This window comes from Corvus moneduloides, chromosome 13, assembly GCF_009650955.1.
Source record: "Corvus moneduloides isolate bCorMon1 chromosome 13, bCorMon1.pri, whole genome shotgun sequence".
NCBI classification, from domain to species: Eukaryota; Metazoa; Chordata; class Aves; order Passeriformes; family Corvidae; genus Corvus; species Corvus moneduloides.
Genome location: NC_045488.1, coordinates 5,649,145 through 5,663,215, shown reverse-complemented (window position 1 = coordinate 5,663,215; position 14,071 = coordinate 5,649,145). Strand labels below are relative to the sequence as shown.

The 14,071-nt window shown below is 49.0% G+C and overlaps 1 protein-coding gene across 4 annotated transcripts in view; it reads right to left on the bottom strand.

Annotated features, from left to right (window-relative positions):
* The window catches only part of NTRK3 (neurotrophic receptor tyrosine kinase 3), a 219,078-nt gene that overhangs the window by 178,496 nt on the left and 26,511 nt on the right, over window positions 1–14,071 (bottom strand). For all 4 annotated transcript variants that reach the window (XM_032122343.1, XM_032122344.1, XM_032122346.1 and 1 more), the window contains 2 exons: window positions 7,185–7,259; window positions 5,689–5,760 (listed from right to left, as the gene is read on the bottom strand). In XM_032122343.1, the coding sequence (XP_031978234.1) occupies window positions 5,689–5,760; window positions 7,185–7,259 (147 nt within the window). The remainder of the gene's footprint in view (window positions 1–5,688; window positions 5,761–7,184; window positions 7,260–14,071) is intronic.

Here is a 14,071-nt window from a genome sequence, read left to right as displayed (position 1 = left end):
TTGGAGTACAAATGGGAACCAAAGAGTACCCAAGTCGCTGCCTGCTTAGGGATAGTAAAGGGATATTCACCTAATAGAACTTAAAGGCTGTTTAAAGCTTTCTCATGCTTTTCTTATTTTGCCTATATTCATGGAGAAATTTGGCTCCTATTTAGGAAATGCAAAACAAAACACATGAAACTATCAAAGAGGTGGTTTAGGCAAACGCATTTTACTCCACCTTCCCAGGGAACTACGAGCTCACACGCTGCCGTGCGCTGAGCCCAGCTGATGCACACGGCCTCGTGAGGCTGCATTGACTCAGGAGCATGGATGAGAAATCAAGAGCAATTAACAAACAACAGGTTTGGGTTCGGAGTCTGTCAGGATGGGTATCACAGCAGTGCAGTGGTGAAAGGACAAAGCAGGAAGAAACCATGGAGAAGGAGGAGGAAGGGTAGCAGGAGATCCAGAATCAAGGGGAAGGTTGCAGGCAGGCACAGGGCCTGGAGCTGGTTATGGAACTGAGCAAAAGAGAGAGAGTTAAATCCTGATTCATATCTAAGAACAGCTCTTTCAGAGCAAGACAATAGATTATTAACCACAGAGCAGGGGAAAGTGACCCTCAAGGCATGACTGAGAGGAAACAGTGTTCCACTTGGAATAATTCAGAATCTGATACTTTGTTTATTTCTTTATTTAGTTGGCGCTCTCAGTCAAGCTCCCAGACTCACAGAGCAGGGGAAGTGAAGCTTGCCAGCCTCGGAAGAGGGTTGCCGGCAGCCCTCTGAAAGCACAGAGGCCCCAGTTTCTACGAGTGCTACGAGCCCTGTCCTGACACAGCACTGAAGAGGGCAGAGGGCAACTCACCAACTTCGTACTCCCTCAGCATCTGCAATTTTCAGGGGACACAGCCCTATATCTTTCCTATCAAGGCCTAAACCCATAACATATCTCTGGGAATCCTCATGTCAAAGCTACAAACTACATTCAATACCAAGTCACCAGTTCATTTGACACCACACCAGTGCCTGGAACCAAACCAGGACACTGAAGCCAACCCCATCAGAAAACATCACAACCTACAGAGGATATTCTGGGAAGCTCCAGATTAATCACAGCTCAGATTTGCCCAGGAAAACAAGTCAACAGGCAAAGCGGGCCCCTGCAGCATTCCTGCCAGCATGTTTCAGTTATTCCTCAAACCTCATTGTAGGGAAGAAGAACGTGATCACACAGATAAAAGTGCCTGACCACACCATACTCAAAGAACAATTCCACTCAGCACAAACCAGCCCAGGGTCTCCATCTTTAAGACCTTTGGGTGAAGGCTGGAAGGGAAAGTTTGATCTTCAACCCTGTCCTCGCTCTGGCAGGTAGCACTGAGAGTGCGCTCTTTGATAGAAGCTGTGTCTGGGCTGGCCCACAAACTAATTTAGAGCATGTATAAACCTCCAGAAGACAGTTTAAGAAGAGCCTCTGATGCAGACAGAAATGGCAATTATTAATTTTCTAAATAGAAATCTGACTACTTAAGCCTTATTTAAAAGCATGCCTGTCTCTGTAATTACACAGCCTTAATTTGTTTTCTTTACTACACAATAAATAAGGTGTGTACAATTACCCTCTGCAAATACAAGGCAGTGCCTCCTGACTGGCTGGTTGGGTACACAGCGGGCCAGGAAAACATTTAGAGGGAATCACAGCCTCTTAAGTACCTGCTCCCAATAAAGGGTGACTCAGGCACTGCAAATAGCAACTTGTCTGGCTGCAGGCACAGCTCTACTGTCCCACAGCCAGGGAAGGACCTGTCCTCCCTCTGTACACCAGTTCCTGGGGCACTGTGAAGCTGAAGTCCCCTGTGGACTTCGCAGTGACTAATGAGGAACATGTTAATGCTGAATTCTTCCCCACAAGGCACCACAACTTCTCTTTACTCTGCCTGGTTTCATGATATGCATAGGAAGTTGATAACCTCCCGACCTGTAACCCTCTGTAAAGTTCAGATAAATTGGCCAAAGACTCCCAGTGTCATTAGGAGGACAGAGAGAGAGAGAGCATGCCAGGCTCTTTCCCCAGTAAGCTGTGCTAAACACAGCAACATAGTAAACATGTATTCAGATGGTTTGTACGTCTCAAATTTAGGAACCATACCACCCTAGGGTTTTCTCATGCAGCCTCAAGCCACAGACTGAGGTTCTGGCAACACAAACATTTCCTCTTTCAGCTGCATCACCTGTTAACACCAACATCCAGAAGCCTTGGCTACAAGGGCTCCGTCTGCCACAGCCTGGACCTGTTGGTCCTCACATCCAGTGCATGAGATTGTCCAGAGCCATCCCTGTAATAGCCAAAGGGCTGCCAAAGATGCACAGAAATTGGCCCAGGAACCCACCAATGCAACTTCTCACAGTGAGATGATCTCAAGTAAGGGCACAAAATGACACTGGAAGATGTCCAGTTTAGATCAGACACACATCCACTCCTAGTTAGCACCCAGCCAGTGTTCGTTTTAGAAGGACTCAACTGTCTCACCCCAGCCACCAGCAGAAGAGGTGGATCCATGTTGCAAAATCCACTGTTACATTTTGGATTGTCTCTGTAGCAGTGATAGACTTCACATCACCAATGATCAGACAAGCCACAGGGCCCTAATTGTCCTCATTCAAGGAGAAGGAAGAGGACACCAAAGCTATTTCTAGATTCACGCCTCTGGCTCACAGTCACCCACCACTCCTCCACTCATTAGGTTGGCCTCAAGCCCCTTGCACTTAATACAGCTAATTTCAAACCTAATAAGGGCAGGCACGACCCTGCCAGGCAGCACTTTGGAGCCCTCTGAGGTCTACCACTTGAGCAGCTGAATGCTGAAAATCCCCTTCATGGGTTTCCCACCTTTCCTCCCTGACTGTGTGATGGGGAAGGGGGGGAAAAAACCAAGCCAAGCTTCATCCAAACCCTCACAAACCTGAGCTCTTGCAATTAGAGCTGGGATAAGTGATCTGCTTGTGATTGCACAGCTGGGGTCTGAAGACAGATGCGTGCACAGAGGAAGGGCCAGAAATAGATGTTACTTGGAGGAGGCAGAGCTATCTGGCCCATTTGAAAGGAGGAAACCTTGATGAAAGGCACTGGGAAAATTCTCAGTTCAGCAGGAAGTGTCAATTTAACCCAGGATGGGAAGGGAGGTGTGTGTGAGGTGGAAATAAGTTTTTGAGACCTCAGAACTTGTACACGAGCTTCAAGTGAAAAAAAAAAAAAAAATGCTCAGACCCAGCTTGTAACACCCTACAAAGGTCCAGCCCAGGGTCCCCACCACCCTGTGCCAACCCTTCCTGGCAGTGTATTAGGCACACTTTTCATCTTATTGACTCAGCTTCACCAGCAGCCATCCAAACAGCCATCAAAGGAGAAGGGAAACCAGAGCAGCAGCAAAAATGCATGGCAGTAACTCAACAAGCCTTAAGCTCCATCCCGTGGTCCCAGCCCTGCATGCAGCTGCACCACGAGGGGATTGGGACAGTATCCTTCACTCCCACCCACTACTGTACCTGGCTACAGCAGCCCAAGACTTACAGCAGAGTGACATTTCCATTAATCCTTTTATCCCTGGCTCCTACGTGCAGAGGCTGCAGGAAATGTCAGGCCTTCAAGCTGAGCTCTCAGGGAGGCAGCAGCTGCAGAGCAGCCAAGGAGGTGCCTTGATGTGCTGGCAGAGTGCTGAGGCCACGGAGGGGATCCCGGGTGGCACCAGGCTCCTGCCAGGCTGTGTAGGGCCTCAGGAGCCACTCTGGCTGCCAGGGAGCAGTGGCACCATGGTCTGAGAGCCTTTGGGAAGCAGCAGGGAGTCACCAGCCCTGCAAGCACCAGGTCTCCATCCTCGGCTGTCCAGCATCCCCCACGGGGAACATCCACCTTGCAAACATCCACACTGCCAAGTCCCAGGAACAGCATCAAAACTCACTGGCAAACACCAACCAAATAATATACTTACTCGCCTCGAGCTCCAAAAGGCAAGGAAAGAAAGATGTGAAGAACGTGATCAATCTTATATGGCCCAAGCAGTAAACAAACACATATTTCATCACCACGTACCAATCCTAACTCTTGACAGGAGATGGATGTGGGGTTTTTTCCACTCACAAAAGTAATTCCAAAAGACAAAAACAAACACTTTGGGGAAAAGCAGCAACAATTGCCTGTGTACACATTAATGGCACATTCAGCCTCAAAGCAAGCTGACATGGCCTTCTGAACTCCTACGACATCCAAACTAATTTCATCAGGGATCAAATGTTATTCATTTTATCTGCTAGATACATAAACAGCAACTGCACAATTGACAAACAACCCTCCAAAAAAAAAAAAAAAAAAAAATCAATCGAGAACAGTACAGAGAGAACAATTCCGCTTCCCAGGAATAAACAACTACACAAAACACAAAATAAATGCTACAAATCAAAATAACAAAGAGCAGAAATCAGGAATATCCCAGTGGTCAGCATTAACGAAGGTTTATTATGAAAATATGCAATTCTTTAAGCTCAAAAAGGCTCAGTGCATGTTCACAATGCCCTCAACTATTCATGCCCCTTGGTACTGCAGATCTTCTATTTAGCAAGTACTTTACTGTCACTTAGCAACTGTAAACGGTTTTCCAAAAAGGAAGCTTTTGGGGTTTTTCAGTTCACATCATCTCTGAGCAGACATCAAAAGACAAATCTATCCTGCTCTGCAGGTCGCATCCGTCTCCTTGCCCCAGGAACAAGTCTGTATCGATGGCCCAACGCACCCACACACTCAAATGGATGCACTTTTCCACGGAAGAATCCACTAGCACCGCTTTCCAAAAAGCAGGGATAAACAGTCTCCCATTCAGCCCATCAGCTCGTGCCTGAGGCCGGAGCCTCTCACCAACCCATTTTCACCTTTTATACCTACAGGGGAGTAGAGAGGGGTTTGAACTTGGACACAGTCTCTTGGACAAAACATTTCAAGCCCACGGAGCGCCTTGCACAGTGCCCTGAAATTCAGGCTTTGTTTTATCACCTTGGGAAAAGTAAATACACATCTAAAAAAGAAAACAGTGCCCTTGGCCCCAAGGATGTGGAAATTCCCCGTGACACCACTCCCCAGCTAACAACGCCCCAGCAGCTGGACACTTGTGCAATGTCCCAGGATAACAGGGCTCCAACCTCTCAGGCACAAAACATCCCTACCCCAGGCCCGCTGCAGACACCAGTTTAAGAAGTCAATTAGGAGCAGAGCTGGCAGCACCACGCCCCAGGATTTGTGTCAGAAAAGCAGCCTTTGGTTAAAAACTAATGAGCGGGGCAGGCTCTGGCTGTGTGCTGGGGCAGGCGGGCGGCCGCCCCAAGCTCCACAGAAAGGGAAATGTGCGGCAGCCACCAGGCTGCTAATGATGCAGCGCTCGTTAGAGCGGCCATCAAAGCCAGGGCAGTTCTTAGGAACCCAAACCCCTCAGCTTCCCAGCAGAAGCTCTCCCCGTCCTGCACTGCAGCCCATTCCGCTTCCCCGTGCGTTTGCTTTTCCGTCTCCTGCCCTTTCCCACCTCTGCCTCCCTTTCCCCATCAGCATTCCCCTTCCCTCTCCTTGCTGTCCCCCCGCAGGCACTTTTGGGATCCGCCTAAGGAATCACATTTCCATAGGGAGCAGAGGGAACGGGGGACAGCAGCCGCTGGCACTTACATGTAGTGCAGGTGAGGGTTCTTGGCAAAGGCCCGTGGCTGGATGTTTCGTAGTCCTGAGTTCTTGATTGTCCTGCAGAGAGACGCAGAAGGGCAGCAATGCAGTCAAGGCAGACAACTGCTCCAAAGCCCTGCTCAGCACACGAGGTGTGCTGGGAGCCCGCGATTCCCAGGAGGCAAATCTGTCCCCGGGCAGCCTCCACGAGCTACAAGCAAAGAGGGAATCGGGCTTTTCATCTTCATCTGATGTGGTAACACAGCACAGGCTCCGCGCAGAGCGGCTGCTGGGCGAGGCTCTGCTCCCACATCCACCAAGGCTTGCTGGGGTGGCACAGGCTATCTCCTGCTCCTCTCCTCTCCCTCCATCTACACAAGTAGCACTGCACAGCAAACCTAACCCCCAGCAAAGTCATCTCCCCTCTTCATCCACAAGAGGAAGCCCTGCTGCTTGCAGCTCTAATAAGGAAGGGTACTTTCCATAGGGAATTATGGTTCTTGAAGGGAGAAGGATCCTTTTCACAGCCTGCTTTGGAAAAGCTCTATCAGTACTATGATCAGGATTTATCAATATTCTCAAGCACGTGGTGTGACTATTGGGGGTGGTCCTGTGCAGGGCCAGGAGTTGAACTCGATCATCTTTGTAGGTCCCTTCCAGCTCAGCATGTTCTGTGATTCTGTGAATGTCTGCTGTCCCTGCTGCTTTGTGAGGTGAGGAGAGAACAGCAGCCAGTCTGCTTAGAAGGGGTTTTGTGTGTTAGAGGTACAGCTTGCTGGAATTTGGTTACTGAGTGCTCAGCCCCATACACTTCCTCCAGCCCACATGGGAGCTGTACTTAATGTAGAGCTCCCAGTGAAACACATTTTTAGAGTCTCTGATTAGCCCTGAGCAACACTCTGCATCTCACACACGCAGCATCCAGGGTGCTCACAGATCCAGAGGATGTAGGAGGGGGAATTAAGAGACTGGGTGGCATCCTTGCTTGGCCAGGCTTCCCAAGCATATGGAAAGTTGCTTCAATCTCATGGACCTCAGCTCCACCTCTAGGAGGCACAAAACTGACCTCTCCCCACGCTCGGAGAGCTGTGCAGGGAGATGCAATTCCCTTATTGCGCTGCACCACCGTGATGGTAACTGCACTAAATGGGGACCAACAGCCCAGCAATGAAGGATTGGTGGAGACAGCTGGAATTTTACGTTGTGCGGCTGGAATGAGTCAGAGCAACGCTTAAGGCCAGAACCAGAACAGCAGGGGAGAAGAGAGTTCAGGGCTGATGTGTGCTGACAGAGCTGTCCGGAGCTAGCAATCCTTCTCACAGACCCAGCCAAGACCAAAAAGCATTTCATCTCCATTTTGTGGAGTCTCATAACAAAACACGGTAGATCCAGCAGCTTAAACTGGCATCATGGAGGCTGCAGAGGGAAGGAAGCCATGGCTCTGCTGGAAGGAAAGGGATGCCCAGGCCCATTCCCCTCCCCAATGCACAGGACATACTCACAGCCTCTGGAGTCCCGTGTACAGCTCCATGTCAACAGCGTTCAGCGTCTGCAAGTTCTTCCAGTTCTCTATGTGTCTGTGGAGAAGAAGGAAAGGCTCAGCTGTGGCACAACCAGATGGCTGCTGAGCCCATGCCAGGGACAGCACACAGAGGGAGGATGTCACACCCTACCACTCAGCCCCATTCTGTTTTCCCAGCATTTTGGAAAAGTCAAATAACATGGGTTTACCCACAGTTTCAAGTGCAGAACGTGCAACCAAACCATTGAACATCCTGGCCCAAGTCATTGCCCCTGACTGCACACATCAGTGAACGAAGACACGATTGAAACGGGTCATGCAAAAAGAGGGAAAGCAAATAAAACCTCTCAACAAAAACTTAGGGCCTAAATGAAAAAAGTCATATATTTGTGCAGCCTCTAACTGGGGCGTATAAACAGGGCCCTAATCTTCGCTGGCTGGAAGCGCTGCTGGCAGGAGAGAGCCAAGCTTAGTTTGGAAACGTTGCCTTTATTACAAATTCCTCAGTCGCCTGGGGCAGTCTGGCAGGTATGTTATAGAGAGCAAAAACAGAAATAGATCTGTCACCGCAGGATCATTTTCAGTAAATATTAGAGGCGGGGGAAGGTGACAGATCCACAGCCCCAGAGAACAGGGTCCCCTGTTATCGGCAGCACAGCAGTGATGCTGGCAGCAGTGTGGCTACCTGGTGGTGGCCACAGGACTCTGCTAAGAGGCTGCAATGCTGCGTGGTGTGAAAGGAGTTCATCTTCCAGGCAATCTTTGGCCAGTTCTGGCTTTCTCCGAGATTAAACTCGGACAACCTCCCACCAGAAAGCATAAACTTTTTCAAGAGGGTCTTTGCTGAGAAGCGTGTGGAAGTAGTCTTCTTTAAAAGTCAACTTAGAGGGGGTAAAACATCTGGCAGGTCCCCTCGGACAATATGTGAAAGAAGCCCAACTTTGAAGTCTCTGAACACATGCACGCAAGCTCACATCTGCCTTGATGCAATAGTTGGCTTTGGACTTGACCCTGGAGAAGGGAAACATCTCCAAGCAATGAAGGGTTGGAATTATGAGAAAACACTGAGAACTATCCTGTGATTCTAGGCAAGAAGGTTGCAGGACCCCACATGGTGGTCCAGAGGGTGAGCAAGCAGAAGAGGGATCTTAGACCACTTCCAGAGCAGCCACAAGTTCTCCCTCCAGCATTTGCTTTGCCTTGTGCTTGCACAAGAACAGATGAATTAGCGTGACAGAAGCACATGGACCTGCTTGAGCCACACCCCAAAAAAACATCCAACTCAGAAAAAGTAAAACACAAAGCCTGGATTGAATCCCCTCCTATTTCTTAGCTCTCACCATGCAGATCCAAGTAAAGCAGAGAGCCGCAAGAGTCACCTCTGCTTTCCACGTCCCAGAATTTGTCTGCATGCCCAGAGGGGTTATTCTAAGGACCCAGCACAAGCTCCCAAGTGCTGCTGCATGACAGGGTAAATCACAGTTCATCCCCAATGCCCTGCTCATCAGCTCAGATCGCCTGTGTCCCAGACACGATGAGAAACAGGACATCTTTGCAGCCACTTGTGCTCCCTGCCAATGTCTACAGCTCCTGTGAACATTTCCAGAACAAAACACAGGCTGGGAGGAGCCAGTCAGGAGATCCAAGAGCTCAGTGAAACCCTTTGGAATCAAGGCAGGGCTGCCAGCTCAGGCCCTGGGCAACAAAATTGCAGGACCAAGCAGGGCCAGAAACACAAGTCAAAAACATTTCCCATCTGCAATTCCTACGTAGCAAAGTGAAGGTCCTCCAAGAGAAAGAAAGAACACGGGAAGGAGGAATGGGATGATGTGGGTTTGCCACCAGGGCATGCTGAAGCTCCAGCATCCGAGCAACGACCTTCAGGGAGGGACGGAACAGTCCCGAGCCAGGAGTTATGGAGCAACCACAGCTGGGAAGGAGGCGGCGGCCAGATTGGCTCTTGTTTTATTGATTGAGTTTGCTAAAAAAAGTCAAGGTTATTTTTGACCTGACACTCAAAGCCATGTGGGCAGCATTCTAGAAGAGACAGAAAAAGACCTGAACTTATTCCCAGTGATGTGCCCAGGCATGAAATTGCTATGACTCAGCACCGGTGTAGGGGGGTCTTGGGGCCTCCCCATGACCAAGCCCCCCTCCCACAGTGACATAACACTAGACTGTAAATACAACTCCACAGCCTGTATTCCAGCCTCCCAAACAAAGCCCAAGAACTTCCTGAGCCAGATATGCTTTGGTACATTTCTTAACATAGTCATACCACACCCATAAAGAGAGAGACAAGAAAAACAGCAGTGGAACTATACATGTGTGTGCATGTATAGGATAAACCCCCAACCTAGCAGCTGCTTTATGTAGAGTGCAATGCAGAGAAATAGCAATTAGCTGCACAGGTCAGCAAGGTCTTTGAGTCCTTTAAGCTACACAAATACCTCCCTTCTCAGGGATTTGCAGAAATGGCTTTTCCCCTTAACTCTCTGATTTTTCAACACAGCATGAGTTGCACCCTTGCTCCTAGAAGTGACAAATCAGTCTTGGTTTACAGGCACCTCAAAGATACACCAGGAAAAATATTTTCTTTTGTTCCCTATTGCTTTAGAAAGAATAGTGTAACTTTGCACCGGCTGGGTTCGCCTGAACCCACTTAAAAAAACAAAACAGAAACGCATCTTATTCTGAAAGTTCGAGGAGTCAAGCTGTGATTGCAAAATTGGCAGTGGTTGCACAGGAAAGCAAACCAACCAAGCAGAGAAACTCCACCCCTGGAACTTAAGTCCCTCTCATGTCCTTCAGTATCTCAACTAGCTCCCCCTCTTTTCCTTCCAGGGTTTTGCTTGCCCTAGAAATCTTATATCCTCCCACTTGCTGCCGAAGACTGAGACCTTCCCTCCTCCTCTGCCTCGGTTCATTAACCTGGCAGGAACACCGGTGCCTGGTTCACACCAAATACAGCTGTGACAGCTCCAAGCCCTGCCCTGGTCTCCTCAGACAGGCATTGAGGTATGAATTACAGTCAGTGGACTACAGTTTACTCCTCCCTGCACACCTCTAAGTACATATTCTTGTGGCATTCCTCAGTTATTACTAAGGCAAACTGCTTTTCTGCAAGACCCAAAAGTTTCAAGAGCGTTACCGTGCTTCACAAATCCTGAGGAGCTCACCATGGGCAGATCCACCTAGACTCACGTCCAACTTCTAATCGAGATCATATGAGGTGCATCACCTACACAGATAACGTTGCTCACTGATTTTTTGGGTGGAGGATGGAGGGCAGGGCATGTTTGTTTGAATACTCACTTCCTTCTCATACTTCTTGTATGTTAGAAGGGTCCTGCTGGTCTAAGTGTCCCTGCTTGCACTGCAGAGCTGAATTATACCATGTCTTCTGCAGACCAAGCCAATTCCACCTTGGGGCCCTCCCAACTCAGACTGAAACACTGCACCTCTCATCCCTTACCCAAACATACACACTTGCATTTTACATCCATTTTCTCTTGTGTCAAAATTGTCTTTGCTTAAGCAGCTCTTTTTCTTTCCTGGCACTTCTTCCTCCCTCCTTCACAAGCAGGAGCCAGGCCCACCCAGCTATCATTTACAAGCCACATGATGCCAGCTCTTCTAAGGCAGCGCATCTGTACCCATGAAGTGCAAGGCAAATTGTCTCAAGTGCCCTGAAGAGACACTAACTCACGTCCCAGAAGTGATGCAGATATATTGCTAAGGCAAAGTCCTGGCAGAAAGGTTATTTCACTTCTGATTTCAGACCCAGCACAACTAATGCTCACACTTGGTGATCAGTGCAAGAACCACTGTGATAGACACACAGAAAATGGCTCTCTATTTCTTTATCAGCCTATTTAAGTCCTTCTTCCTTGAGTAAGAGTGACCAGAAACAGAGCAGACTCCAGGAGATCTCACTTGTGTAACAGCATGAGCAGCTCCTCAGCTACACTGACAAAACCATGAGCTGCAGCCTGAGATCACACTGGCCTTTATCACAGCCCCATCAGCCTGGAGACTTGTGCTTACCCCATTATTAAGCATTGCACCAAGCATTTCTATCCACCAGGTCATTTCCAACAGACGCAATTTCCTAGCCAGCAGCAAAAGCCTTGTTACACCCACATTTATATTCACCCCACTTGGCACTGCAGAGCATCTCTTGGGTTTGTTCTGCAGCTCTTCCTGTTGGCCACCCTCAACTCACTTTGAGCTCCAGCAGCAAAGCCCGTGAGCACACTCCTGCCCCTTGTGCCAGCATCCTCAACAAAAGCATGAGCCAACATCACCTCTGAGGAGCCTCAGCAGTTCTCATCGTTCAACACCTCCCACCACCACTTCACCTAGCACACCTGGGCCATACAGTGTCTTCTCCAGAAAAACAAGCCACTTGTGATGTAATGCAGCATCATATTAACCTCTCATCACAAAGTCATCCCTTTGCTGGGGAAATCAGCTGCCTTTCCAAAGGACAGCATAGGCTTAGCCTGACAAAAGCCAACCTTAGGAGCCCAACCCTGCATCACATCTTGGTCTCCATGTACCCACAGACCTGCCTTTACAACTTGTTGAAAGCCTTGTAGGCCGCTGCAGTCAGACCAGTGGTCAATCCCCGGCTCTGTGCTGCGTCCCAGTTAAGAGCAAACCCGTGAACCCCTGTTTGTCAGCCCAGCAGCTCACCAGCATCACATCCCGCTCATAGGTCCCGTGTGGAGCCAGCAAGGCAGCCGGCTATCTTTGCCCCTGCATCACACAGAGGTCAGCAACCTTGCTGACCATAAGGTCACCAGCTCACAGGACTTAGGTATCAGCAAGTCTTGAGAAGTGCCAGGACCTTGCCCTGCTTGCTGGAAGGGGGCTGGTAGCCAACAAACCTGTGGGAACAGTGATTCTTTTCATTCCCAGAAGGAATGACTGTGTCCGACAAAAAGATGATAGGCTGGTGTCATCTTCTTGAGACTGCACAGCTTCACATGCTCCCCTTGCAGCCCAGGGCCAATGCAGCAAGGGAGACTGGAATATCCACTGGGATTCAAACACAGCCAGGCTCATTTCATCCCACATGCACAAGACAGAGGTGAAGAAACAGCCTCATCACAATTTACCAAGCGATTAACTTGAGGCTGCTTAATGTGTCTGGCTTTCCTTCGCCCTCCTCACACAACAAGGATAACATTTGTCTAATCTCTCTCAGCTTTTCAAGAATTGTGGTCAATAGCTAAAAAAGGCACCCAACAAGCACCAAGCATTACACAGCGTGTGTACACGTGCTCCCCAAATCTGTGTCCATCCCAAACCGGAGGGAAGAGACTTTTCCCAAGGATGCCATCAGCTCCAATCAGTGCCCAAGCAGATGACACGTCCCTGCTGTGCAAGTGCCACCACTCGTGTCTGGATGCTGGGCAGTGAGTGAGCTGCATGCCAGCAATTAGGCAGCACCCCAACATACCCACAGTTGTGTTATATATATATATATATATATATATACATATATATATATACACATATACACACACACACACACAGGGAAGGCAAGCAGAGCATTTACCTCCTCTCTCTTGTAGTGCAACAGGAAAATTGATTCGTCACCCAGGCATATTAAACCTCACAATCCAGACAGACACATTAGCTTTCAATTACCTGATATGTTTAGCATTATAAACAAACCTCCTGGCACGCTAGCTCCAGACCATGCAAATGTGAATTTGATTGCAGCGGGAATAAAGGAAAGACATCTCTGAACCCTTGGCCAGTAAATCCTGCCTCCTCCAAGCAGAGGTGCTGCAGGTGTTGATGGGAAGCCCTGAAAGTTGGTGCAGGACCCATACAAACCCAGGAATAAGCACAGCCCTTGTGCCTACTGCCAGCTCCTTCTATCCATCCGTCACACCCTACCTGAGGCTGAGGAAGCCATAAAGGAATCAAGTACCTTTCACAGTATTATAAGGCACTCATCATGTAATTTAATGACTAAAGGCACAAAGGACTTGATTCCCTCAATATGAAATTTATAAAAGTGAATTGGTAACAGAAACTTAAAGGCAAGTGCAGCTGAATAAAGACTTACAAGGACAACATTTTCCCCGTTTAAAGCACAGTCTTCCCCTTCCCAAAAAGCATAGAAAAATCACCCAGCAGTGGATCATTAAGGATAATTTGAGGGAAAAGGAGGGTAGAGAAAGCAAATCCAGCTTTGTAGAAACAATTATGAGCATAACCCCACAGTGTAATTGTGATTCGTCAAGGTAACGATCATAAAACACCACTGCGACACAGCTCCCTCTGCGCCGCTCTGCTCCTCCTGCCAAGGTCGTGTCGGGGTATGTGGGTGCTGCAGGGAGTGTGACAGGGATGCACTCAGCCCCCATCCCATGGGCCCGGCCACATCCCACCCAGCCATCCAAAGCAGACCCTTCCAGAAAGGAGACCCTTCCTGAGCAAAGGAGAAAGTTCCCAATCCCCAGCTGAGGAAGGTGTGGGAACAGTACAGCTCCCCGCTGCACAGTGGCATCTCAACAGCCTTCTGGAGAAACCCAACTGCTAGACACAAGCAAGTCACAGGACACAAGGAATTAGGAAGGACTCCCTCACAGAACACTTTTCAGATGAGCCCAGATAAGTTTTGTGTTCACCCCAACAGCATCTGCCTGGCCACTGGCTGGCCAGTAGCATCCACAGGGTGCAGAAGAGCTGCTACAGCTGCACTGTCTAACAAGATTGTCCTATAGACACCCTCCCATGGAAGATGCCCCGAGAAACAGCTTTAAGCTATGCTGAATATGTTTGGTTTCTTTCCCCAGGCTCTGCGCTTATTCCATCCTGCATGGCACCCATAAGGACACACGGGAG